The sequence below is a fragment of the Balaenoptera acutorostrata genome, chromosome 10 (genome assembly GCF_949987535.1).
Source record: "Balaenoptera acutorostrata chromosome 10, mBalAcu1.1, whole genome shotgun sequence".
NCBI classification, from domain to species: Eukaryota; Metazoa; Chordata; class Mammalia; order Artiodactyla; family Balaenopteridae; genus Balaenoptera; species Balaenoptera acutorostrata.
This window is the reverse complement of record NC_080073.1, coordinates 25,741,220-25,765,781: the sequence shown is the minus strand read 5'-3', so window position 1 is coordinate 25,765,781 and position 24,562 is coordinate 25,741,220. Positions and strand designations below refer to the sequence as shown.

Here is a 24,562-nt window from a genome sequence, read left to right as displayed (position 1 = left end):
CAGACATTCCAAGATATAGATACGGGTTCTAATTCAATCCAACAAATTCTCATTTCTAACTCAATATGGCCAGATGTTTGGACTAAGCCTCTGCAGAGGCTGTATTCAAATGCATGGAGTCCCTGCCTGGACATTATAAGAAAGTCCATTCATTTCTTTTAAAAACTGACTGCCCAGCAAGACTGCCCTGATTTCTTCTAGATCTGAGTGCAAGTCGTGCTGCTTTTCAGAGCTAAGAAGAGTCTGGTTGTGCAAGGTGACTAGCTGAATCCCTTTCTGTCATTACCCCAGTCCCCATGTCCTTTTGTTAATGAAAAATAATTGGGTGAATTTCCTAATCACCTATGGAAGTTTACAGAATGATAATCTGAAGTGGGAATGGGCTGAGCAAACAGTTGAAAATGAACACAGGGTTGTTGGTGAGCTGTGGTTTGAAAATAGGAATAGGTATGAATTAATCATGCACCTGGTCATGGTGAGAGAAAGATGAAGAAACTATGAAGTAACAAGATAGGCCATGTTAGCAATGACATAAGAAACATACTGCCAGTATAGAACCTTTTGGAATGACCGGGAATAATGAAATGTTGAATAAGTCCACCTGTGATCTGCTATTGGTTAAGTCAACTAACACCTCTACTAAAACACTGGCATGTCAGTTACCCAAAGGACAGATTTTTTTTTTTTAAAGACTCAAAAAGAGCAATGATTTTATGCTAAACTTACAAGGCAAATACTTTCAAAATTTGATTTGGGGATATATGGGGATATATGTATATGTATAGCTGATTCACTCTGTTATACAGCAGAAACTAACATACCATTATAAAGCAATTATACTCCAATAAAGATGTTAAAAAAAAAAAAAGAAAAAAAATTCGATTTGGGGCCTATTTTCTAAGATCCAGAGTCAATTCCTTGATACTGACTACTATCACTACACAACTCTTAAATCAATAGGCTGAGGGTGTAATGTACAAGGGAGAAATAAAATAATGAGTTTCAAGATCAACTTCTTTCTTTTATGAAAATACATGACATCTGAAAGCTGTCCACCTGCTATAGGGGAAAGGAAGTAGCCTCTGCCAACGGCTCCAGAGAACCAGAATTCCTGCAAACGGCAGGGGGCACCCATCTCACCTAAGTAGTTGTCATCCTCTGATTTCCCTGAGAAACTGTGCTGCCGCACATCGATGTTGGTAGCACCAGCTGGAATTCGGACCACAATATTGTAACCTGAAAAGAAATGAGCAGAAATTGAGCATTCCACAGATTGGTTCATTTTCTCTAAGCATGGCGTAAAAGGTGGCAACAAAGGAGTACAATATAATTCTCACCATTAGGTGCCTTATAGCCAGATGGGTAATGTACCTTATCAAGACTGATTTTACACTTGACATGAATACTTTTACATATTACACGTGGTTAACAATGTTTACACTTTGACTATTTTCCTTCTCATGGTTCTTAGGAACAAATTCTTACCATAATGTACTGTATTAAATGTTCCTGCCACTGTTTTGCACGAAGAATTATCGCCACCACAAACCCCACATTTATCTCTCCGGGCTTTTGAGTTTAAAACATGATCGCATCCAGCTTGCTTTTAAAAAGAAAACAGTTGAAATACATGGTAAGTATTAGAGAGATTATAAAATGATAAGTAATGTGTTTCTTTGAATGAGGTGCATTCAAAATGACAAGAACTTTTAAGTCTCTTTAAACTTTCAAGGGTTGGGAACTCAAATTGTCTTTAGCCTTGCAGTGGGAAAATGTGGTCCTTGGACCAGCAGCCATGGGCATCCCCAATGATGTTGAGGATGCAGAATCTTAGGCCCCACCCAGATGTACTGAGTCAGAGTAGATTTTCCGGCATGCTAATAAGACCCTTAAGTGCTTCATCTACAGATTAAAGTCAGAGAAGCACTAGTCTACAAGTAAGTGAAGTAAATGAGAAAAATAGCTCAGGAATGAAAAAAAAAAAAGGTTGAGGACTGTATCCCATTAAAGAGCTCACAGCCCATCTTAAGGGAGCAGCCGCTGTCCAGTGCAGGTTACTGCTGCCATGCAGAAATAGGAGCCCAGTGCTGACGTATCCCAATTTTTCAAAAGGGACTGGAAAATTTGATTTTATGTGAAATCCCCTATGTTTAAATACAGGCTATGAATGGAGGACAAAGCATGACTGCAGGCTGCCAGGCTGAGGCCTCAGGCTCTAAGCGGCCTCTTCAATTTCTTCACGTCTTAATGCAATGCAGCAGTGTAGACTGGGGTCTGAAAAGGACACCGGAAATCACCAGAAGACCAGGAGGACAGAGTTCACATCCTCAACTATTTTGTTCCTTCGAATGAACTAGTCTTTGAGGAGAAACTCAGTGTTTTGCTCTAGCGCATGGACTAAAAAGGAAGTCCGCACTGTAGCTGTGGGTCAGGAGGCGGGTGAAGCTCATAGGGGCTCTTCAATCAAATCCTATCAATGAGGAGCTCCAATGTGCCCTGGACTCCATGCAGGGACATCACCTCAGAGCCTGGCTGCGAGGGATGAGTTATGACTGGTGAGAGCAAGGAAATGGTGCCAAGCCCTCAAGAAATCAGTGCTCTGATGCTTTACCATCTGCCAGAAGGGTCTCGATTTCCCTCCCAAGAATAATTTGCCTGTATGTCTTTGGTAGAAGTTATCCTGCTTCAAATCAGAAATCTGAGTGAGGCCGGCTCTTCCTCATAACATCTTTTTGGAGCACAGCTATTCAATCTACAAAACTCACTGTCAGGAAGCTTTTGGGTTTAACCTTATGCACTGTGGTTATCGTAAAGAAGTGTGTATGTGTGTCAATTATAATAAATCTTCACAGGGAGCTTTTTTTCAGACTCCCACAGAGAGTGTCAGAAAAATCTAGGGCAGTGGTTCTCAAACTTTGGCATGCATCAGAATCAGGTGGTGCTGGGAGGGATAAATTAGGAGTTTGGGACTAACAGATACACACTGCTATATGGAAAAGAGATAACCAGCAAGGACCTACTGTATAGCACAGGGAACTACACTCGATATTTTGTAATAACCTATAAGGGAAAATAATCTGAAAAAGAACACACACACACACACACACATATGTAACTGCATCACTTTGCTGTACTAACTAACACAACACTGTAAATCAACTATACTTCAATAAAAAAATAAATCAAATAAAATAAAACATAAAGAAAAAAAAAAAAGAATTAGGTGGTGCTGATGTTGGTCCGGGGGGCCCCACTTTGAGAACCACTGCCCTGGCGATAATGCACAGATACTAGCAGCTGCTACTCTATCAAGGAAGCCACACATCACAGCTTGGCAGCAAGACAACGCAGTGAAGAAATCGCCATCTGGGACTCACCCGGCAAAGGCCTTGGACACAGATGTCGTTGGTGTCCTGGCCACACGGAGTTCCATCTACCACTCTGTCACGGAGCTGATAGTAGGCCGTGTTCCCCGCCACCCTGCAGAACAGCTTGCAGCGGTCCTTCATCAGAACTAGACAGGAGAAACACCATGCAACGTGACTTTTGTGCCTGGACCCCGTGCCAGCCTGCCAGCCACGAGCATGTCCCCAGATGCACTTACTTCCACTGTACTTCGGGACCCAGCGCACGTTCGGAAGCAGACCATTGATGTTGAAATGCTTTCCATCAAAGTGAGCACATTGTTCGTCTCGGAAGTCTCGCCTCTGCTTGGGACATGGCTCCGTGTTGCAGGACTTAAATTTCATCCTGCGCCCTACACAGTACTTCCCACCATTTTTTGGCCTAAGAAAAGGTAAAGAACACACATGCTGTATTATAATGTATTTCTCCCCATGACTTGATAATGTAAAGAACACACACACTGTATTATAATGTATTTCTCTAATGTATTATAATGTCATGTATTACAATGTGGCTTCCTGTCTTTGAGGGAAGCAAATGTGAAGTGGTCAGTGACATTGGCCAGAGCAAGGGCTCTGGAATCTGGGTTTGCACTCTGCCTTTAATATCATTAGGTGTATAACCTTGGGCCAGTCACTGAAAGTCCTTGAGCCTCAGCCCTTCCATTTGTAGAATGGGAAGGCACCACCTGGTAAGGCTGTTCTGAGGATAAAATGGGAGAGCATCTAACTTAAAGTCTGAACCATAAAACCTGGCGTCTATTAGGCCATTCTGTGTCCTCCTTCCCCTGAACATCCACAGTCCTTCAGTTTTAAAAACACAGAAGGTAAAAAAAAAAAAAAAAAAAAACACAGAAGGTCAAAGGTACAAATGAGTACTTGGAATGCTCCTGTCTACCTTCCGTATCACGGTACTTTCATGGGCAACCATCCTAAAACTTGCACCATTCCATTTCCATTCATTTCTGTCCCTCTTCTCTCTTCCTCTCTCTCCCTGCATGACCATTGTTTTTGCTTTGTTTTACAAATAAGATGGAATAAGGTGTGCTCATATTTTGACTAACTTAACAGGAGAACCAGGAGAGAGTGTACTGGTTTCATTAACTGTTGTGTGCCAAGAGTATGGAGGACGCCTTGCAAAGCATCACAATGCAAATTTAATCTCAGCATGCAACCCCGTTCATGGATTTTCCAGATGTGACCCAGAGAGTATATTAAACAACCCATCTCCCAGCAGTCAACAGCTTGCCAAGTGCATCACAGAAACGGGAAGATCACAGAATCAGAGGAAATTGGACTCACTCACAGCCCAGGGCTGGAGCAGCTCAGATACCAGAGCTACTCGCATACCACAGGTACCACGGTTGAGGGCACCTCTCAAACTGAAAGATGTCTACCTTTTCTCTTTAGAATGAATCTTTCAGAGTAATTTGGACCATAAGAAGTGTTTTTGTTTTATTTTTGGTTTTGTTTTGTTTTGTTAAAACAGGGCTTGGGGAAGGGAAACATATCCATGACTATAAAATACAGAATGAGGGGCAGTCTAGCTGAGCCCGTGAGGCTCTAGAGTTGGATCTGGCTTCTTATCTTGGCCCTACCCTCACTGTGTGACCTTAGACAGAGTTCCTAGTCTCCCAGAGCTTCAGTTTTCCTCTTCTCTAAAATGAGTGCACACAGCAAATGCCTAAAAGTGTTAGTGACTATGATGTTACATGTCAGCACAACCCAACCTAATCCCATCCGATTCAGCAGTTTGTTTGTTTTGAGTACCAAATCTGAGCTATGATGTGTGCACCGTGAGGCAGGTCTCAGTGGTACTGCAGAGTGCCTGAGTCTCAGGAAGGGCTGCCTGGCCATGATGCTGTCATAAACATGTTCCGTCCACCAAAGATTTGTGGAGGGAGGTAAGAGCACAGGCTTTGCAGTTACAAGCTGGGCAACTTTGTGTGAGTTACCTGGTCTCTGTGAGCTTCATTCTGCACATGTAAACAGAGATGATACTGTGCACCTGAAAGGCTTGTTATAAACGAGGAGCTCAGCAAGGAGTCTCATAAGTATTCATTGTTATTATGAAGAAGACTGCATCAAAGGATGCAAAACGGCACAAAACCCAACAGTATCTATGTCTGATCATTTCCCCATTAAGCCCGTATGATTTATATCTGCCTTGTGTGCTTGACTCGCCCATATTCACTCACATCTTGCCCAAGGGGAGGGTAGCTGAGGTACTTTTGTATCAAGGGATGGAAGGTTCAGAAAAGTTAAGGACCTTGCCCAAGGTAACACAGCCAATAAAAGAACAGAGACAGGGCTTCCCTGGTGGCGCAGTGGTTGAGAATCTGCCTGCCAATGCAGGGCACACGGGTTCGAGCCCTGGTCTGGGAAGATCCCACATACCACGGAGCAACTGGGCCCGTGAGCCACAATTACTGAGCCTGCGCGTCTGGAGCCTGTGCTCCGCAACAAGAGAGGCTGTGATAGTGAGAAGCCCGCGCACCGCGATGAAGAGATGGCCCCCACTTGCCACAACTAGAGAAAGCCCTCGCACAGAAACGAAGACCCAACACAGCCATAAATAAATAAATAAATAAATAAAGACTTTCTATTTAAAAAAAAAAAAAAAAAAAAGAACAGAGACAGGACTGGAATTCAACCTTCCCAGGTTCTCCCACTGTGCTCTTCCTGCTTGATTCTCCAGGAACTATGGTCCAGAGTCCTGTCTTTTTCTTTTTTGGTGCCATTTAGAGATACAGCCTTGGTTTTCTGGATACCAAATTCTTCTCTAAGTACCAAAGCACCCCAGTCTCATGCATAAAATATCACTGATGACACATGAATAACAGATCAGGCTCATACTGCTGTAAAACCTGTTTTCCCTTCTACAAGGAAGACCCCTTCAATTTTTTCTCAAATTGAAACGATCTCTGTGGAATCTTTTTAAATGTCCCAACAAACTATAGTGGATCCATCAGATCATTTACCTGTTGCCTGGAAGTAACTCATATTTCTTTCCCTTTGAAAACAAATTTTTTTCAGTGATTTTTTTTCTTTCGGTTCTCTTATATAAGCAGTCTTTTCTGACTCTTGAAATTGATCAAGAGCAGCAGTTCCTTGGGCAGCAAAGAGTTAACATTTGCAGGTGGCTTCCTGATTCACATGGTAACAGAATCCACCTTTGCTTGCTTTGACCACTATCAAATGGCAAAGAGCATTTTGTGACTTATTTCTATAAATGACATTTTAAAAAATAAAGAACACACAGAAAACACTCCATGTAAAAGGCAATATTGCCGAAGGTTATAGATACAGATTCTGGAAACAGGATTTGAATCCCAGCCCTGCTTCTTAACCATGGTGCAATCGTAGGTAAATCGCTCAGTGTTGCTAAGCCTCAGTTTCCCTACCCATAAAAGAAAGATGATGCTAATATCTACTTCAAGGGCTGAGTGAGGATTAATGGGTTAATAGATTCAAAGCACTTGAACAAGGCCAGCCATACAGTAAATGTTTAGCTATTACAAGGGTCTGTAAACTATAGCCTGTGGGCCAAATCTAGCCTACTACCTGTTTTTACATGGCCAGTGAGATAAGAATAGTTTTTACACTCTAAAAAAATTTAGAAATAAATAAAAAAGAATATTTTGAGACACAAGAATTATATGAAATTCAAATTTCCTTGTTCATAAATAAAAGTTCTATTGGAACACAGTTACACCCACTCTATACATACTATCTACGCATGTTTTTCACTGTATCAGCAAAGTTGAATAGCAGGGACAGCCATCCTATGGTCCACAAAAACTAAGATATTTATTATCTGACCCTTTACGGAAAAAGTTTGCTGACCCCTGAGCAGTCTAGTGTACAGGGCACCATGCCACTTTGCAACTTCAGTCACTGACTGTGCACAGCCATCCTGTGTGGTAGGTAGTAGCGTCCTTGTTTCTGAACCCTTGCTTGAACTGGGTTCAGAAATGTTAAGTAGCCTGGCAAGGTCACATGCAGTTAAGTGAGACATACTGGCTGAGAGACCAAGGCAGGTCTCCCTGACCCAAAGCCCACAGTCTGGCCTCTCTCCCACGCTGCCTCTCTTGGGACAGGTCTCTTTCCATTTCAAAACTGATTCTATGACTTTATTTGCTTTTAATGTAAAGGCAAATGATATTTTATGAATAAGCATAAATTTGTCCTTTAGAAATATATGGCTTTTTTAATATCCTAGACAACAGGATCTCTTCTTGATTTGCATGTCCTGTGTGATGAGGAGGGCTTTACACAAATGAACTTACGTTTCAGCATGGAGAAATTCATGTTTTAATTTAATAATTTAGCTGGATGGAAGTTTTTTCCCCATATAGGCAAATACTGAAAATTATAGGAAATGTAGCTTTAAAAATAATATTAATCACATTTTCCAACTATTAAGATCCTTTTAAAATAATGCTTGTCAAATAGGGATGGAAAGGACTTAAGGAAATTGCTGATTAATTACTATGAAAGTAACTATATTCAGCACAGGCAAGCTGAATCATATATACAAAGAAAATTCACGATGCTGCATGGCCAAAGCTATGAAAGAATTTTTGCAAAGATCATGGCAGGTGCATTCTACTCTCAAGGAAAGCTAAACTTTGGTCTGCAAATGGGTTTGAACAGAAATCTCAACATCTATGTTTACTTACGATGAATTACAGTTAGCACAAGGAAGAAATTTCTAATGATACAACAGGCGGCCTGAGAAGGTAGTGTATTTTCTATATTTGGAGGGTTTTAAGAAGGGGTCTAATGACCGATTACGGAGAATGCTGAAAGAATATTCAAGGATTAGATGGGGTGGGCCAGGGAACCATACTAGTGATCATTAATAATTCTGCCAAATGGGGCAGTCTATGGGACTGGATATCTTTATTCATTCATTAGTTAATGGCTCTCCCACAGCAACCAATTCTCAATATTTCAAAAGACAGATCCTTCTTGACTTATGATGGGCTTATGCCCTGTTAAACCCATTGTAATTTGAAAATATCTTAAGTCGAAAATTCATTTAATGCACTTAACCTACTGAACATCCTAGCTTGGCCTAGCCTACCTTTAATATGCTCAAAATGCTCAGGTTAGCCTACAGTTGGGCAAAATCATCTAACACAAAGCTTATTTTTTATAATAAAGTATTGACTGTCTCTTATAATGTATTGAAGACTATACTGAAAGTAAAAAGCAGAAGGGGTACCTGGGTACAGAATGGTTCTAAGTGTATTAGCTGTTTACCCTCACGATCGCGTGGCTGACCGGGAGGTGCAGTGGCCACCGCTGCCCAACGTCAACAGCGCATCGTACCGCGTATCACTAGCCCGACCAAAGACCAAAATTCAAAATTTGAAGCACTCTTTCTACTGAACGAGAATTGCTTTTGCACCACCGTAAAGGAATCTTAAGTCTAACCATCATTAAGTTGGGGACCATCTGTAAATTCATCCAACTCAGCGCTCAAAAAAACTTTGCTGCCATTCTTTACAGCCAAATGAGAGATTGGTTTTCTTAGATGAAACAGACATATGTTTATTCCCTTTTATGGAAGATTTCATAAGCAGTTGCTACGCTCAAAGCCTAAATGGGAAATATTTAGTTCACAAATCCTGTCTTTTCTCAAATCTATGAGTTTATTATTATTCTTTAATTTAAGCTATCTCCTAATTTAAAAGCAAAAGAGAAGCACGAGAAGAAGGAAATACTTTGCCCTTCCTAAAGAACTCGTGTGATTTTTTTAGTTTGATAGACTATAACAATTCTATAAACCATTTTGTTCCAGCCACCAGGAAGCTCAGAGCCAAATTTAGAGCACAAAACAACAAGTATATGGGCCAATGGCCTGGTAATGCATCTTCTATTTCCAATGCTTTGTCTTGTTTTGGTACTCCAAGTTATGTTTTTGGTCATTCTGATTTCAAATTTTATTCTATTACATGTTTCTTATAGATCAGGTGACCACATAATTGTTTAATTCAGGACACTTTGAGAATTGAAAGGGGAGCTATCAATAACTTCTCCAGGACAATAGATGTAAACTGGGACCATCCTTACAAACCAGAACATATGCTTATCTTATATGTAGGGCATCAGTCAAAAATGGGATTAAGGGCTTCCCTGGTGGCGCAGTGGTTGAGAATCTGCCTGCCAATGTAGGGGACACGGGTTCGAGCCCTGGTCTGGGAAGATCCCACATGCCGCGGAGCGGCTGGGCCCGTGAGCCACAATTACTGAGCCTGCGCATCTGGAGCCTGTGCTCCGCAACAAGAGAGGCCGCGATAATGAGAGGCCCGCGCGCCGTGATGAGGAGTGGCCCCCGCTTGCCACAACTAGAGAAAGCCCTCGCACAGAAACGAAGACCTAACACAGCCATATATAAATAAATAAATTTAAAATATTAAAAAAAATAAATAAATGGTACAGCCATTTAAAAAAAAATTTAGAAAAAAAAAATGGGATTAAAAAAGTAAAGCATTTAAAGATAAAACATTAGGGCTTCATTCTCATGATGGTGAACCAGTTGGGACCAGCAACTTTTTTGGGATATGAAATTAGAAAGAATATGCTTTCTAAAGCTTGCTCATCAAGTATAGCATGATCCCATGCACATGGCAAGGCTGCGTCTCCTTTTTAGCTTGCATGCTTTCAAGGAAGAAAAAAAAACCTAAAAATTTGGCTTAAAGTATCCAGATGCTAAATAAATACATTTTTGAATCACATGAATACAGTGAAAACATAAGAACAACCCAGTGTTCTCAATAAAGGTATACCTTGGATTCTGAAAATGGAGATCTTCATTATATTCTAAGGGCTCCGCAAACTGAGAAAAGCATTTTGCCAGCAATGGGGGCGCTGGGAGGGGCTGCATTCCCTGAAACTTCCTGAGAATCAGGACAGCAACCACTTCCACATTCTACATAATGAACCATTTGCCCTGCGAATTTCTCTGAACAAGCTCTTAAACTGATTTGGACCTGACTTTCCCTTTTCAGTGTCCCTTTCCCTTGTCTAATTGACTCCCCCAGTGCCATCACAACCTTGGTTTTAAGAGGCAGACTCCTTCCTTAGTTCACAGGGACATCCCGAAGTGCAAATGACTTGGAGGAGTTTTAATGAAATGATGTCAGTGCTGACACTCAACTCGGTGGATTGTATTACTTTAAAACCTCCCATAGCAAACAGCCAGGACAAGGACCTCTAATTGAAGTCTTTAATGATCGGTTCCTAACTTCTGAATGAGAGGATCTTTGTTTCACTTTGAAGCTCAAGATCTTTTCCTGCTGAGATCTTTACAAAGATTTTCTTTGTCTGCTCCATTCCAATTATGGAGTGATTTATCTCTTTCCACTTTCCACACTACTTTTAGAATTATTCTAAGACTATTAAAAAAACAAAAAACAACCCCCCACTTCTTTTGAATGGAATATTCTTGAGTCAAAATGTTACAAGCACCTACTGTTTGCAATATCCACACTCTCATGATAATAATAGCTTACTCTAATAATCACGATTTGGTTCAACGTAGCCACCCAAGAGTTTTTAAGTTTTAAAAGAATTCATCGTATCTGCTGCTAGCTTAAAATGTTTTATTTTAAAACTTCGACAGTACAAGTAGCTAGGGTATATAACTGCTTTTAACAAGCAAGTTGTGGAACAATATATATAGGATGACCCTTATTTTATATTCTGTAATATTTATTTCATATAATACATATTACATCTATAATCTCTTTTAAAAGTTTGAAATAACATACAACAAATTATTTTTCAGTGGTTATTTCTTGTGGGGGAGTATTGGGGGTAAGAATAATAATGGCAGGAAGTTTTTATATGATATACTTTTGTATCTGAATTTTTTGAAAGCATCTACTATATTTGTATTATTATTTTAAAAACTAATACTAAGTATAGACGCTATGGAAAAATCTAACATGCATTAGTTTATATCCATAGCTACAGTGTTACTTTTATAGACCAGAGCCTGTGTCTTATAGCTCTTTCCTTGTCCTTAGAGATTAATATTACGTGGATATGAAATAATGTTGGACTGTGAACAAAAATAAATTAAAATAAACTGATCACCATCTGTGATTTGGACTATACAGATTATTTATTTAGACCAGGGCTTGCAACACAGGCTAAAGCTATGTCCTTTTTGGTATACACAATTCATATTCTCCTTATAAAAAATTGGAAGCACCCCACCCTTGGTCTGCAGTACTCTACAGTACAACCTAGTCTACTGCACAAGCCTACTTTGCTCCTCTACCTGCTTGCTTCTCTCTACAATCCAGTCTGCTATCATTAATGTAGGCTGTTAAAAATAAATGAGTACTGCTGAGCCAAACCCTTTTACAAAACTCCAACGCAGCTGGTTCTTAAAAATGGTTGTGAGTTTGCACATCTAAAAACTCATCTGGGAAGACCTCTCGGGCTACACAGGTTCAATGGCAATAATATCATGTATTATTTTCTATCCCTTTCAACTTTATGCATCTTACATCCACACAAAATTTGATGTCATTACTTATAATGAAGATAGCAACTTTTTAAATCCACTTATAAATAGCCTCTCCCCAAACACATATCTATCATGATAAGATGTTGGGAAAGAAGCCTGTGGGCTTTATTTGAGCTTGTAAGTTTCAACAAGGTTCTACTGGTAGAGACAGTCATGGTTACACTCTGAGAATTATCCTGAAAAGCAGTTTACTTTACTTTTGATTCAAAAGTAAATCCTGACTTAGGGCTCCAGGTCCCCTGGGGTTCACTCATGCCGCCTTGGGGGTCTGTGTGCCCTTTTCAGCGATTCAGTAGCTAACTGGAAAGGATACATTTATCTACAATCTGGAAGGAAATGTCCGATTTCTTTGTTTCCTCATGAGAATCCACTTGTTCACTTTATTAGTGTGCTATCCCAAGCTCTGGGCGGGGGCGGGGGGGCAGGCAGTGAGATATACCTGACTGTCAAAATTGTTGACCAACCAACACAAAGCATCTACCATTTAAGAAACAAAACTTTTAATAATAAAGGGTCACAGGAGAAAAATAGTAATACAGAGAGATAGAGCTTAGATAACATTGGTCTGGGCAGCTCTAGATGTCTACCCACTGTCTAATTTGGAAAGAGCTCTTTACTTGCCTCCAGCTAAATTATCCCCTTTAGGAATTTTTCACCCCTGCTACCCCAATAATAAGAGTGAAGAGTTCTAGGACTTACTCTGGTCTGTTGCACTCTCGAACAGCTGTTTTGATACCCCCTCCACATGTTCTTGAGCAGGTTCCAAAGTGACTCCAACTTCCCCAGGATCCATCAGTCACAGGGACCTCCATTTCTTTGGGAACACAAAATCCAAACTTGCAGTGCTGTATTTAATAAGGGGAACAGTGAGGGAGAGCTCGGTTCTTGAGATATTGTAGGACCCGCTGTCCTTTTAAATATACCACACTTGCATTGTTTTCCATGTGCTGGTTTGAAATGCTACAATTTCATCATCTACGTGAGTCATGGAAATGGTAGGGAGTTTAATCTCGGGCTTAGTGGTTTTAGTCTGTGTCTTCATTTACCACTGGCTTGAATAAAACTGGCCAATGAGTGGCTGGCTCCAGGCTGTTAGGGTAAGTCCCATGGCCAGCCTAGAAGCGCTCAATTAGTCTACTTGGAAAAATGAGGCGTGGAAATGGGCTGTCTACTGGTTGTAGACAGGGCCGAAATGAGTTATTAGATTTGCATAGTGCATCTCCGTTAACAAGGCCTAGAGATGTCGGGAGTCTGGTAAAATACAATGCTTTACTGCTCCTCACAGATTTGAAAACCAATTTTAATTAAATGGGAGAGGGGAAAAAAAGCTAGTTACATGATTCCTATAAACTCACTCTAGCAGAGCACACAGGATGAGACTAAAGCAAAAATGGACACATTACAGACAGCCCTAAACTTTATTGCTTTTTGGTTACTAATGGTTTCTGATTCTGCAGCCTAGAGCAGGAAGAAGGCCATGATGCTCAAAGCAAAACAAAGTAAAACTCCTCAGCAGGACAAGTGAGTGGAGAAGCCCATTTCAACCCTCTGCCATTGTTGGGGTGTGAGGCCCTGACACAAAGCCGAGGTCACTGAGCAATGGACAAAGGAAGAGGGGCAGCAGTGGCGGCAGGAGGGTGACGCCCTGCCGCTCGCTCAGATCTCTGAAGCGGAGCTGGTGGTGGCCACTGTGATTTATCCGCAGGGAGGACCCAGGCACGGAGGTTAGAAGCAGAGTAGCCTGGAGGCCAGGCGGTGGGGGGAGCGTGTGGGGAAAGGGAACAGAGAAGAGGTTGGTGAAGCCTCAGTCAATGGCCAGTCCCAGCAAAGGTCTGGCGAACAATTATTTTAAAGAGCTCAGTTAGGCTTTCTCTGTTCTGTCCTGCCTTCTCCCTTGTAATTACCCTCCTGAGTATCTGAGAACACATCCCTTTTCCTGGGCTGTTTGGTTGAGGCTTAAAAGGTTCGGCATCCAGAGAATCTTGGGCAACTCTGCATCCGAGAAATGAGGGCAGAGGTGACCACATTACTCCCTGAAATCATTTTATAGTTGTCTTTACAGCGGTCTTGAACAGTCCTTGGAATATATGTACATAAAATCAATGAGAGGCAGCTTGGTCTAGAGCACCACTATCCAATAAGAATGTAACATGTGCCACATATGTAATTTAAAAAATTCTAGCAGCCACATTAAAACAAGTAAAAAGAACACTGAAAATAACCTTAATATATTTTATTTAGCTCAAAATGTCTAAGACATTACTATGTCTCCATGTAACCAACATAAAATTATAAATAAGATTTTTTTCCCACACTTTCTTTTTCACGCTAGATTTTTAACACCTGGTGTGTATTTTCATTTTAGCACATTTCAGTTCAGACTGACATTTCAAATGCTCGCCAGTCATGGGTAGCTAGTAGCTGCCATTATCGGACACAGCAGGTCTTAAGGGGACAAAGCTTAGCAGGCAAACAGTCTGGTGGTGTGGGATGGCCATTCTACAAACTAACTGTGACCTCGGGTGAGTCACTGAACTCTACTTCCATAGCTGAAAAATGGGGACCTACCTGCCAAAGTTGTTTTGAGTATAACAGGAGACAATGTATGGAAAGCACCTAGTACACAGCTGAGCATATAGGAGACCCAACTTGAATAAGGTTTGTAATAATAAAAGCAAATATTTACATAGCACTTAACATTTGCCAGGCATTGTTCTAAGCGCTGTGTATGTATTAACTTACTTAATCCTCACAGCATACTATGAAATAGGTACTATTATTACCCCGATTTCTACAGAAAAGAAAATGGAGGCACAGGGAGGTTGATGTCAAACATCTGGTAAGGGGCTGAGCTGACACTGAAACACAGACAATCTGGCTCCAGAGTGCATACTCTTAGCTGTGACACACGCTGTCTCTCAACTGTGAGCAAATGGGAACAACTGTTGACATCTAAATAAAGACTGAAATTTAAAAGCAAGATTAATGAGATGGTTAGGTGAGGCTGACACTCCAATGTGTCTAACCAATATCTATTCTCTCCTTCATCCTTATTAATAGAATCTATATTTCCCTGGATTCTTGTATAGATAGGAATGGTCTAAGAGATGTCAGCAGAATTCACTGGGTCAGATTCCTGGGAAGGTCCTTTTGCCCCTTTGTTCCTTGCCCTTTGGCTTCATTCTGCCTGGGACTCAGAGTTGATGGCTGGAGCTATAGCAGCTATTTTGTGACTCTGAGGATGATGGCCATTTGCATATGATAGTAGAGCAGAAAGAAATTAGGAGCCTGGGTCTCTGATGATTTTGTAGACCTACCATAATAGCTCCATGACCTGCCTACCTCTGACTAGTTTTTTGTGTGTGTGCCAGAAAAAGAGCCAATTTGCTTACACTACTATAATTTGGTCTGACCTGAACAAAATTCCTAACTAATATACAATTGAGGTCACAGCTGATGCCCAAATTCAGCCATCAAATCTTGATGCCAGGTACACATTTTATAAATTCTACACACTAAGGAGAACATTCCTATGACTAGTCATGGACTTTCATAATGAGAATTTGTCTGTAAATACATTTTTTCCTCATGTCACTTCAGTCTTCAATCTATTGGCCTCTCTATTCTATAGACTCTACTTCCACACAAGAATAATCTTCAAAGAGACCATAATTCTCATTAAGCATTACCATAAACCAGAGCAGAATAAGGGCATAGGTTAAGCAGAGTGTTGCCATTCAGCACTGGATTCAAATGTCCTCATAGGGTCCCTTTTTTTAAAAGAAAACCTAATTAAAAATTCATCTGCAAATTAAACAGTTCTTACTGATATGACCACTGGCAGGGGTTCACAGGGGAGGGAGAACCTCAGAGGAAGAGGGGAAGAACCTGAGGCAACAGAGGCTGGAAATGGGGACTGTTTGGCGAGTACCTATCAAGATAATCTATTTTAGCAGGAATTGAACAAACAATAATTATATACTGGAAAAGCCATTACATCATAACAAAGCATTAGCGGCTACTGGAGCCAGAGCCGAAGTATAGTCAGCCTTTCCTAAAAGTGTTCAGAACCACTTAAATGATATTTTACATAAATGCTCTTTTTGAGATTGGAAGAACGACTTGGAGGTCAGTTTTGTCCCAAGGAGGCTTAAAACACAAGAGTTTCAAATCTCAGATTTACAAACAGGGTTAAAATGAAAATGTTAATGGACTTAAGAAGAGAATGGAGAAAATAAAAGGACATGAGAGAGTCATTCATCAAAACAACATTGTGTCAGCAACCCAAGACAGATCACTGCTGAGGGAGCAGGGCAGAGAGAAGAGAAAGAAAAAAAAAGAATTAACCCAGCAGCAAAGGGATACAGAATTTGCTAGAGAAAAGGATAAGGTTTTACTGCCAATTCTATGAAAACAAAAGCGAAATGGAAAAACACAAAGAACGTCTATGCCAACATATTCACCATCTTATTTGTAAAATGCATAAATGTTCTTCTGGGGAATAAACAAATGAACATCCACATCTTTAATATAAGTTGCTAGACTTAGCCGCTTTTCTAAAACAAACTAAAAATGTACCTATCATGTTCTCCACATAGCTGCTTCTCTGAAGGTGTTCTGAATCTGCCTTTTGGAATGCCTTGATGTCTCTTGCTTTTGCTGAACAAAAGCATACAAGGGAAATGTTTTCTGAAAGATCTCCCCAATTTCCCCATTTGTCAGGTATAAGACTACCGTGCAATCTCTTATTTTCTGTTTCTGTTACAAAAACAGAAGATTAGAAAAAGACACAACAGACATCTTCCCAGGTTCTGTGCTCCACAATTGACTGGGATACCATAGTACTACATGGAGCGTGGTAGCCTGTACATGACGATTTTACTAAATACAATTCATTTCATCATACAATTGAAAGCTCTACTTTGTTATGGTTTTTCCAGCAGTAACATGTGTCAGAAATAGACATAGTAGGTGGGTGCATCAGATTGACTAAGAACCATGACATAATACCAGTGATTTTTTTGAGCTCAGACAGACTCCATTTAAATATATAGTTGGCTGGCTCCAACTCAAGCCAGCTAGCCAAGTTGTCAACTAGATGCCATGTCTATTGTCATCTCCCACCAACTGAGAGCAGCTATAGGGGTCACTGTGTTTAGAAGGACTCTGAGGCCACATCTTCATTTAGGAAGAAAGAGTGAATGCTTGATGGCTGCCACGGAAACCTGAGAACCATAACCCACTCAAACCTATGATCCTCTGGCCATCAGAACTTTGAGTTAAATGTTTTGCAAAATGTGAAAGGTTCACTCTGGCCAAGGAGATATATTTCTTCTTAAGCTGATGAAAGGTGCGGTGCAGAAACTGTTATGCCTATGTCCTTAGGCTGTTTTCTTAGGCGGCTCCTGGAGAAAGCTGTATTCTCAGTTGCTAAGGTCCTAGCCATTGAGAAGTGAGACCAGAGCTGATGGAGTAACCAAGCTAAATCAAGTGAAAAATCATCTTCATTATAATTTTATAAAACCACCCTAATCAAATTTAAAAAATAAGAAAACCACTCTGAGAAATGAGTGGATAAGCCACTAGTTCTCCTGTTTGACCATGGAAACTTAAAGAGCTCAGTGAGCTTGAGTTATGGCCACTCCTGTGGACCCTGCAGCCCCTTCAGACAAAGAAAGCAAAGGAGAGAATTGGGAAGGGAGTGGGTAGGGTGTGTGAGGACTCCGCCCTGAATGAGCTGAATGACCTTGGGCAAGTCACTTCTCTTTTCCGTTTGCTATCTATAAAACTGGGGAAGGGACGGTTAAGTTCCTCACCTCTGAGGACCCCATGTTTCCATGGAAACACTCTGGGGGCTACTGATTCCACAAGGTAAAGTAGAAGAACAGAAAATGAGAACAAAATATTAGAAGTGAGTAAAGTGGACAATGAGAGAAGAAAGGAAAAAACTTATGTAAGGATAACATGAGACTCAGATATAGTACAGGGATTACATCATAGGTGAGTGACTGAACACCATTTTTTGTATGGATTAAAAAAATCAGGTTTATATCTAAAACTTTTTGTAACCAAATCCATAACATACTACCTTTTTTTTTTTTTTTTTTTTAGATGGACACCAGGTGCAAAAGGTTGCATTAATCATATTCTTAGTTGCTGGGACATTGTTATCATTGGGTTGTACAAGCAGCAGATTTTGTTGGGTTATTAACCAATAAGTAGGAGCCATTATAACCAACTCAGAGTGTGGATTTGGATGTATCTCAGGTGACATCACAGTGCCTTAAAGGGGTCAATACAGGCTGGGAAAAGCCTTGTATCCAAGCAGTGAGCACAGTAAGTCTTCCCGTATTTCCGTAATTTTAAGACGTTCCACCAACTTAATAACGGCCTTCCACTACCACCCCAAAAGAAAGAGGAAGAGAGAGAAAGAGAGAGAGAGAGAGAGAGAGAGAGAAAAGAAATGTTACCTCACATTAAATGTACCCATAAATTGAAAAGCACATTGGGATTTAAAAAACATTAAAATGAGAAAAAGTATGTCTTAAAATTGAGGCAATAATGATAGCTATGTCCCTCGTGTCAGTATTATGCTATAAGGTAAGTTTGCACAATTTTCAACAGTAAAGTTGAACCTCCTGCCTCAAAAAAGTATTATGCATGCTGAAACATGCTGCATTAACTTATGTTCTAAACAATGGTGACTGAGCCTACAGCCCAAATCTTGCCCATATCTGCCCCAAAACAGAAGGACGGATCGGGGCGTTACTTGCCTTTCCAGGCTCACACTCGGTCCCATCAGCCCAGGGCGTGTGCTGAGTCCGGCAGCCTTTGTGCGCTCCATCCACGTTATTGCACCAGAGCCGTCTACACTGCATCTGCGCAATTCAGTTGAATGACAATTCAGTGACAATGTGATTAGAGGATATCAAGCAAGGCAATGGTTGCTTTCAACTAATGTTTTGCCAATGATGTAGAGTGTAGGTTAGAAAGGGACTTTTTTCTTGGTATGATAAATGATAAAATATTCCAACGGATACAGAGAGCAGCCCAGGAGACACATTTCTATGCCTGGGAGGACTTGCGGGGGTGTCAAAGGGGAACTACTGTGCAACAGAAACATACGAGATGTCATCTGGTCCTAGTAACATCTCCCCATATTACAGATAAGGAAACTGAGGCTGGCAAAGAGTAAAGTATCACACTGGAAATATGTGATGTGAGTTTAGGTTTGCAATGAGCTGTGATTGGAGAGTGGGTTTTGAGTTACGTTGTGATTAGAGTTAACGTTTGGATTGATGCTAAAACTGGTGTTTTTTCCTACTAAGCCATATATTACCATGATCATATTATGACTCTTTTCTAGGGCTTTCAGGGGTTGTCAGAGGAAAGAAGGGACAAAATATCATGAAATATTTCAGGTATACAAAAAGTATGAACAATAACATAATGGATACCCATGTGTCCACCACCCAAACAAAGAAAGAAGACTTGACTTCACAGGCCCAGCTGAATGCCATGCACACTCATTCTCAATCCCAATCCCTTCCTCTTCTTCCCACAGGTAACCACTGTCCTAATGATGCTCACCATCTCATCATTCCCATTGCTCTTACTACAAATGTATAAATATCTATCAATAATACACAGCATTTCAGCTTTAAACAAACAATGCTGTCCGATATTTCAGAATATATGGATACATCCTACAACTTCCTGTTTTCCCCCTCTACACACTATGTTTTTTGAGTTATCCAAGTTGACATATTTAGCTCTATTTCAGGCACAGTTTTTAAAGATAATTTTTCCCCGATGATGAAAATAAACAATATTCAGAGTAGAAAAGTTCAGAAGCTACTATTTTTTAATAGAAAAAAAGCTTTAAATGATCCAGTCTTTCCTGAAGCTTTTTTCCCCCTTTTACATTGAGAACATACTCTGTAAAATAATTGTTTATCCTGTTATTTTAATTTAAAACTACAGCTAGAGCATGTTCCCTTATAGAGTTACTTTTCAATTTTTGTATAATATTTCATTAAATGGAGATACTATAGTTTGCTTAACCTTTCCATTCTTGGGCATGTGCATTACTCCTCATGTTTGCTATCATGAGTAACAGAGAAACGAATATAATCATAGATACATTATACAGAAAATTTTTTGTTATTTCCATGGAATCACTGTACCTGCCAATTTACCATGCTATCTCTGAACCACTCCCAGCAAAATAAACAAACAAATACCCAAAAGAATAGAATGGGGCATCCCAGAGAAGCACACTTCTGCTGATATGCCTCCTGATAACCACTGGATCAAATCACTGGTCCAAATGTCCATGACACATACATCAAAGCATCACACACTTGCCAGCTGAGCTACCACCAGAAACAGTTTCAAGCCTCAGGTGGTCATAGGACACAGCTTCGACAAGCTAAAACAGGAAAACGGGTCTGTCTCATGAATTACTGAATCTAGAAGAGCGCCTATAATAAAAGTCATCTGGACAAGGCAGTGGGAAGGAGACAAGGAGAGAAAAGGGCTGAGCTCTGTCATTAAGAGCTCTGTAACCTTGTCCCCTCTGAGACTCCCTTACCACTTATAAAATGAAAATGGTAATAGCATCTCCCTTTTGGGCTGAGACTGAAATGAAAAAGTGCAGGTAAGGCCCACATGCAACACTGAGCACTATTACTGTTTATCCCCATCATCATTACTACTATTATCATTAATAGTCAATGGACCACTCAATGAGTGGTTTATGTTAAGAGTGAGAATCCAATGGAAAACTATGAATAAAAAAAAGTCCAGAATCCATTTATGAGGGTAGAAACGGCCCCCAGATACTTACCATATAGGGGCACACCTGAGAACCTGGTCCAAAAATCAATTCACATTGTTTATTCACGTTGTAAAGGAGGCCTGGCAGTTGGAGAGGCAAAGGATAGGGTCTGGATTCAGGCTCGTTAAGCAGACACTCGCCGTAACCAGTGCTGTGGAAAGCAGAAAAACAAAGATGGTGAGGGCAGTGGATAAGATATGACTGTCAAAGGCTCCAGACGACAGTGAAGGCCATTCTGTCATTTTAATGGTACAGAAGATGGTTCCTTTTTTGTATTTGTTTTATTCATTTCATCCAAACTTGAGTCCAGAAGCTGAAGTTCTATTTTCGGTGCATACTTGTTTGTGGAACCACCAGCTGTGCATACAACATAACCAGGAGGAAATATGTACCTGTTCCAGAATTTACCACCTTTCGGGGCAATTACCTATTTATTTTTTGACGTCTTCTCCAATAGAGTAAAGTGTCTTAGGGGTAAAAATAGTGCCTTTTTCACCCAAGCATGGGGCCCTGTCCATAACAACAAGTGTTTAGTAAATATTTGCTGATTTGCTTAGTGTTACAATAAGAAACACTTTAGATCATCTGGTTAAAAAAACCACACACACTCACACACACACACACACACACACAAAACCCCCAGCACCCTGCCAGTTCTTCCATGTTTCTGCAAACACCTCTTCTGGAAAATTCACACCCGGTGAGTTCTGATTAACAAAACCCCCTCTTCCCTGTGGCTGGGGAAATATACACCCAGTGACCTTGGGACAATCACTTAACCTTTTGTACATCTGGGAGAGACGAGCAATAAATCTGTGACACAAGGATATTGTATAATGTAACTGGATCCTTGAGCAGCCTGGTGGGAAGCTTAAAAAAAAAAACAAGAAAAGAGAGAAGGAGAAAGAGTCAAGGAGATAGAGAAAGAGAGAGACAGAGAATGTTCTCAATTCGACAATATGGAGGTCTGTGCAATTTTCATCCACCCATGTAACGTTCTTTGGGGGCGTCTCACTTCCCCACCCCTTTCCAACACCAAATTACTAAGTTAGAAGCACATAAATATTTGTGGCCTTCCTTCATCATGCCATCATATTCATGGTCCCTTCCCCAAGACCTGCACAGATTTCACAGCTTTACCAAGAATGAAGCAACACTGACATATTCTCTTTAAGATCCCAACCTTTTTCTTGAGCTCAGTCTGTAATCTTCTAAATTCTGGTGAGGACATGAACTACACAGATGTCAGAGAGTATTTTTCTTTTCCCTCCTCCCAGGAATGTCAACAAAAATAACAACTCAAAAGGAATGCTGGACTCTACATTTTCTTTCCCACAATTAGTTCACTGCATGGAGGCCAGATATTAGCATGAAGTCTGTGCTCAAAGAAAGTTCAACTCTTACTCTAAAAATTCAGTGATGTATTTTCGACTACACTTTGACCACATCCAGGGGTTGGTGTAGAAGTTCAGTGTTGGGGCCATGACATGCTGGGGGCTCTTGACTCCTTCTTCTTTGCACTTATTGTTGTCATCATGAGGCATGTTGAACCTAAGGCCAAGGAGACAATGATATAAAAAAGTCAATAAACACTAAAGGATAGAGCTGTTATAATTGCATTGAGAACGCATCTTAGAGAAAAAATTCACTTGACTACTGCATTATGGATAAGAACCTGAGTCCTGGTGAGCAGAACAAAACTTACTAGAGAATTAAAGGTAGGGAGTAGAATAAAACATACTTCTGACCCAACTGAATACAAAGTGCCTTTTTTAAAAAAAATTTATTTATTTATGGCTGTGTTGGGTCTTCGTTTCTGTGCGAGGGCTTTCTCTAGTTGTGGCAAGCGGGGGCCACTCTTCATCGCGGTGCGCGGGCCTCTCAGTATCGTGGCCTCTCTTGCTGCAGAGCACAGGCTCCAGACGTGCAGGCTCAGTAATTGTGGCTCACGGGCCCAGTTGCTCCGCGGCATGTGGGATCTCCCCAGACCAGGGCTCGAACCCATGTCCCCTGCATTGGCAGGCAGACTCTCAACCACTGCGCCACCAGGGAAGCCCCAAAGTGCCTTTAATGTAAAAAAAAAAAAACAAAAAACCTGAATTGGGCCACTATTTGGTTTAGCTGTACTTTTTGGAACTGCAGAGGCTCTGCATATGCTGTAGTTGGTGCTAGAATACAGTAGTTGGAATTCCTAATAAGCTGTTGAAGGCCAATTTATAGAGTCAAGAACTTGGCAGGTTATGATAACACTGTGCACATAAAGAGTCAGTCAACTGTCAAAACTTGAAGTCAAAAGCTTCCTAATGAGAGGCTCAGGGTGGGGCTTGGCATCTCTTCTTCTTTGAGTCAGGTTGACAGATGCGAAAACCCTGCAAGTATACCGTTATAGAGGTATGCAAAGTTCGTGCACAATAAAATCCATTAAGAAAAACTGCAAGCATGGAAACGAGAGGCACGCCAATTCAGTTGGCTTAACTCAGAGATGGCAAATAGTTTCATGCTTCATGCCAATTACAATTGATTGGTACCAGCTTCCTGAAAATCTGGGCACAAAAGTATTCTTAAACTAATCCAGGTTCTGCCTGAGAAAAGGCTGTGATGGAGTGCCAACATCCTCTTGGGTCTGGGAGGGAACTCGGCAGCGGCATTAACACATATTTGCCATTCTTGGCTTAGAGAGAGGAAGTGGGGAAAAAAATGACAGGAAGCATTTCTCAATCCAGAAACATCAGTTCTATGACCCACATGCCTTTCTCAGTAAGATAATTATCCATTGGGTAACAAGCTCACAGGGGCTGTCCTCTGGATGACTATTCCGAATCACAAAATTGATGTATATGATTAATTTGGCATTTAGGGAGGAATTCCCTTCACTAGTTCACCTTGAGTTACAAAAACAAGGGAGTCAGAAAGAAGTATGTAGACTTGCTTCACATAAAAATAAAAGCTGGAATAAAAGTCTGTGAAGTCCATACCAGTAATTTCTCATGTTTGATTTCCTTTTTCTTTTAAAAATTTGGCCCCCTCAATAATTGCCAGATGGGAAATGTAAGACGGGAAAACTCCAACTGTCTTGGTTGAGCTTAATAGTAATAAATGCTTAAGAGTCTATTTTCTTAAAGGAATGACTGCCCAGGTTTCCAAATCCCAGCTGCAGAGTCAGTGTAATACCTCCATCAACAAACCTAATACAAGCAAAGTTTTCAAATCTTCCTTGTTTGTTTCTCTCTGGTGCAAAGGAGCTAGTGTTTATTCCCCACCCCACCATGACTTGATAAAATCCAGTTTATTTCACCATGTAAACAGAAAACTTTTTTTTTCATTCAAATTTTAGGCACCTTTGCTCATAGCAGGGGTGGTATAACAACTATTCATTGAGCACTTACTAAAAAATAATTACCAAGACTTTTTTAGCATTCACAATGCTCCAGCTGGTGTGTTAAATGCATTCGATGCTTTATTTCATTTAATTTTATTTAATTTTACTTGATTTCATTTAATTTAAAATTATTTTTTTTACTAATTTTATTTGACCCAATGAATAGTGTGCTATTACTATCCACATTTTACAGAAAAGGAAACTGAGTTGTAGAGAGGTGTAACTATCAATATTTGATCAAGGTCACATGGTTACTAAGGGAGCTGGGATTGGAGTCTACTTCGGACTGATTCTAAAACCTCCTGTTTTGGAATACATACAAACTACATTCTCTCCTATGAGGCAAGTTGCAGAAGATTTGTCAGAAACACTGTGTAAGGATTTCTGTATTC

The 24,562-nt window shown here is 40.5% G+C and overlaps 1 protein-coding gene across 1 annotated transcript in view; it reads right to left on the bottom strand.

The window, feature by feature from the left end:
• Positions 1 to 24,562, bottom strand: part of ADAMTS9 (ADAM metallopeptidase with thrombospondin type 1 motif 9) — a 170,017-nt gene that overhangs the window by 111,006 nt on the left and 34,449 nt on the right. Inside the window, exons 9-16 of the mRNA XM_007192397.2 lie at positions 22,196 to 22,342; positions 20,801 to 20,942; positions 18,726 to 18,830; positions 12,652 to 12,797; positions 3,605 to 3,786; positions 3,378 to 3,514; positions 1,486 to 1,603; positions 1,141 to 1,236 (exon numbers count right to left, since the gene is read on the bottom strand). Of these exons, the coding sequence (XP_007192459.2) occupies positions 1,141 to 1,236; positions 1,486 to 1,603; positions 3,378 to 3,514; positions 3,605 to 3,786; positions 12,652 to 12,797; positions 18,726 to 18,830; positions 20,801 to 20,942; positions 22,196 to 22,342 (1,073 nt within the window). The remainder of the gene's footprint in view (positions 1 to 1,140; positions 1,237 to 1,485; positions 1,604 to 3,377; positions 3,515 to 3,604; positions 3,787 to 12,651; positions 12,798 to 18,725; positions 18,831 to 20,800; positions 20,943 to 22,195; positions 22,343 to 24,562) is intronic.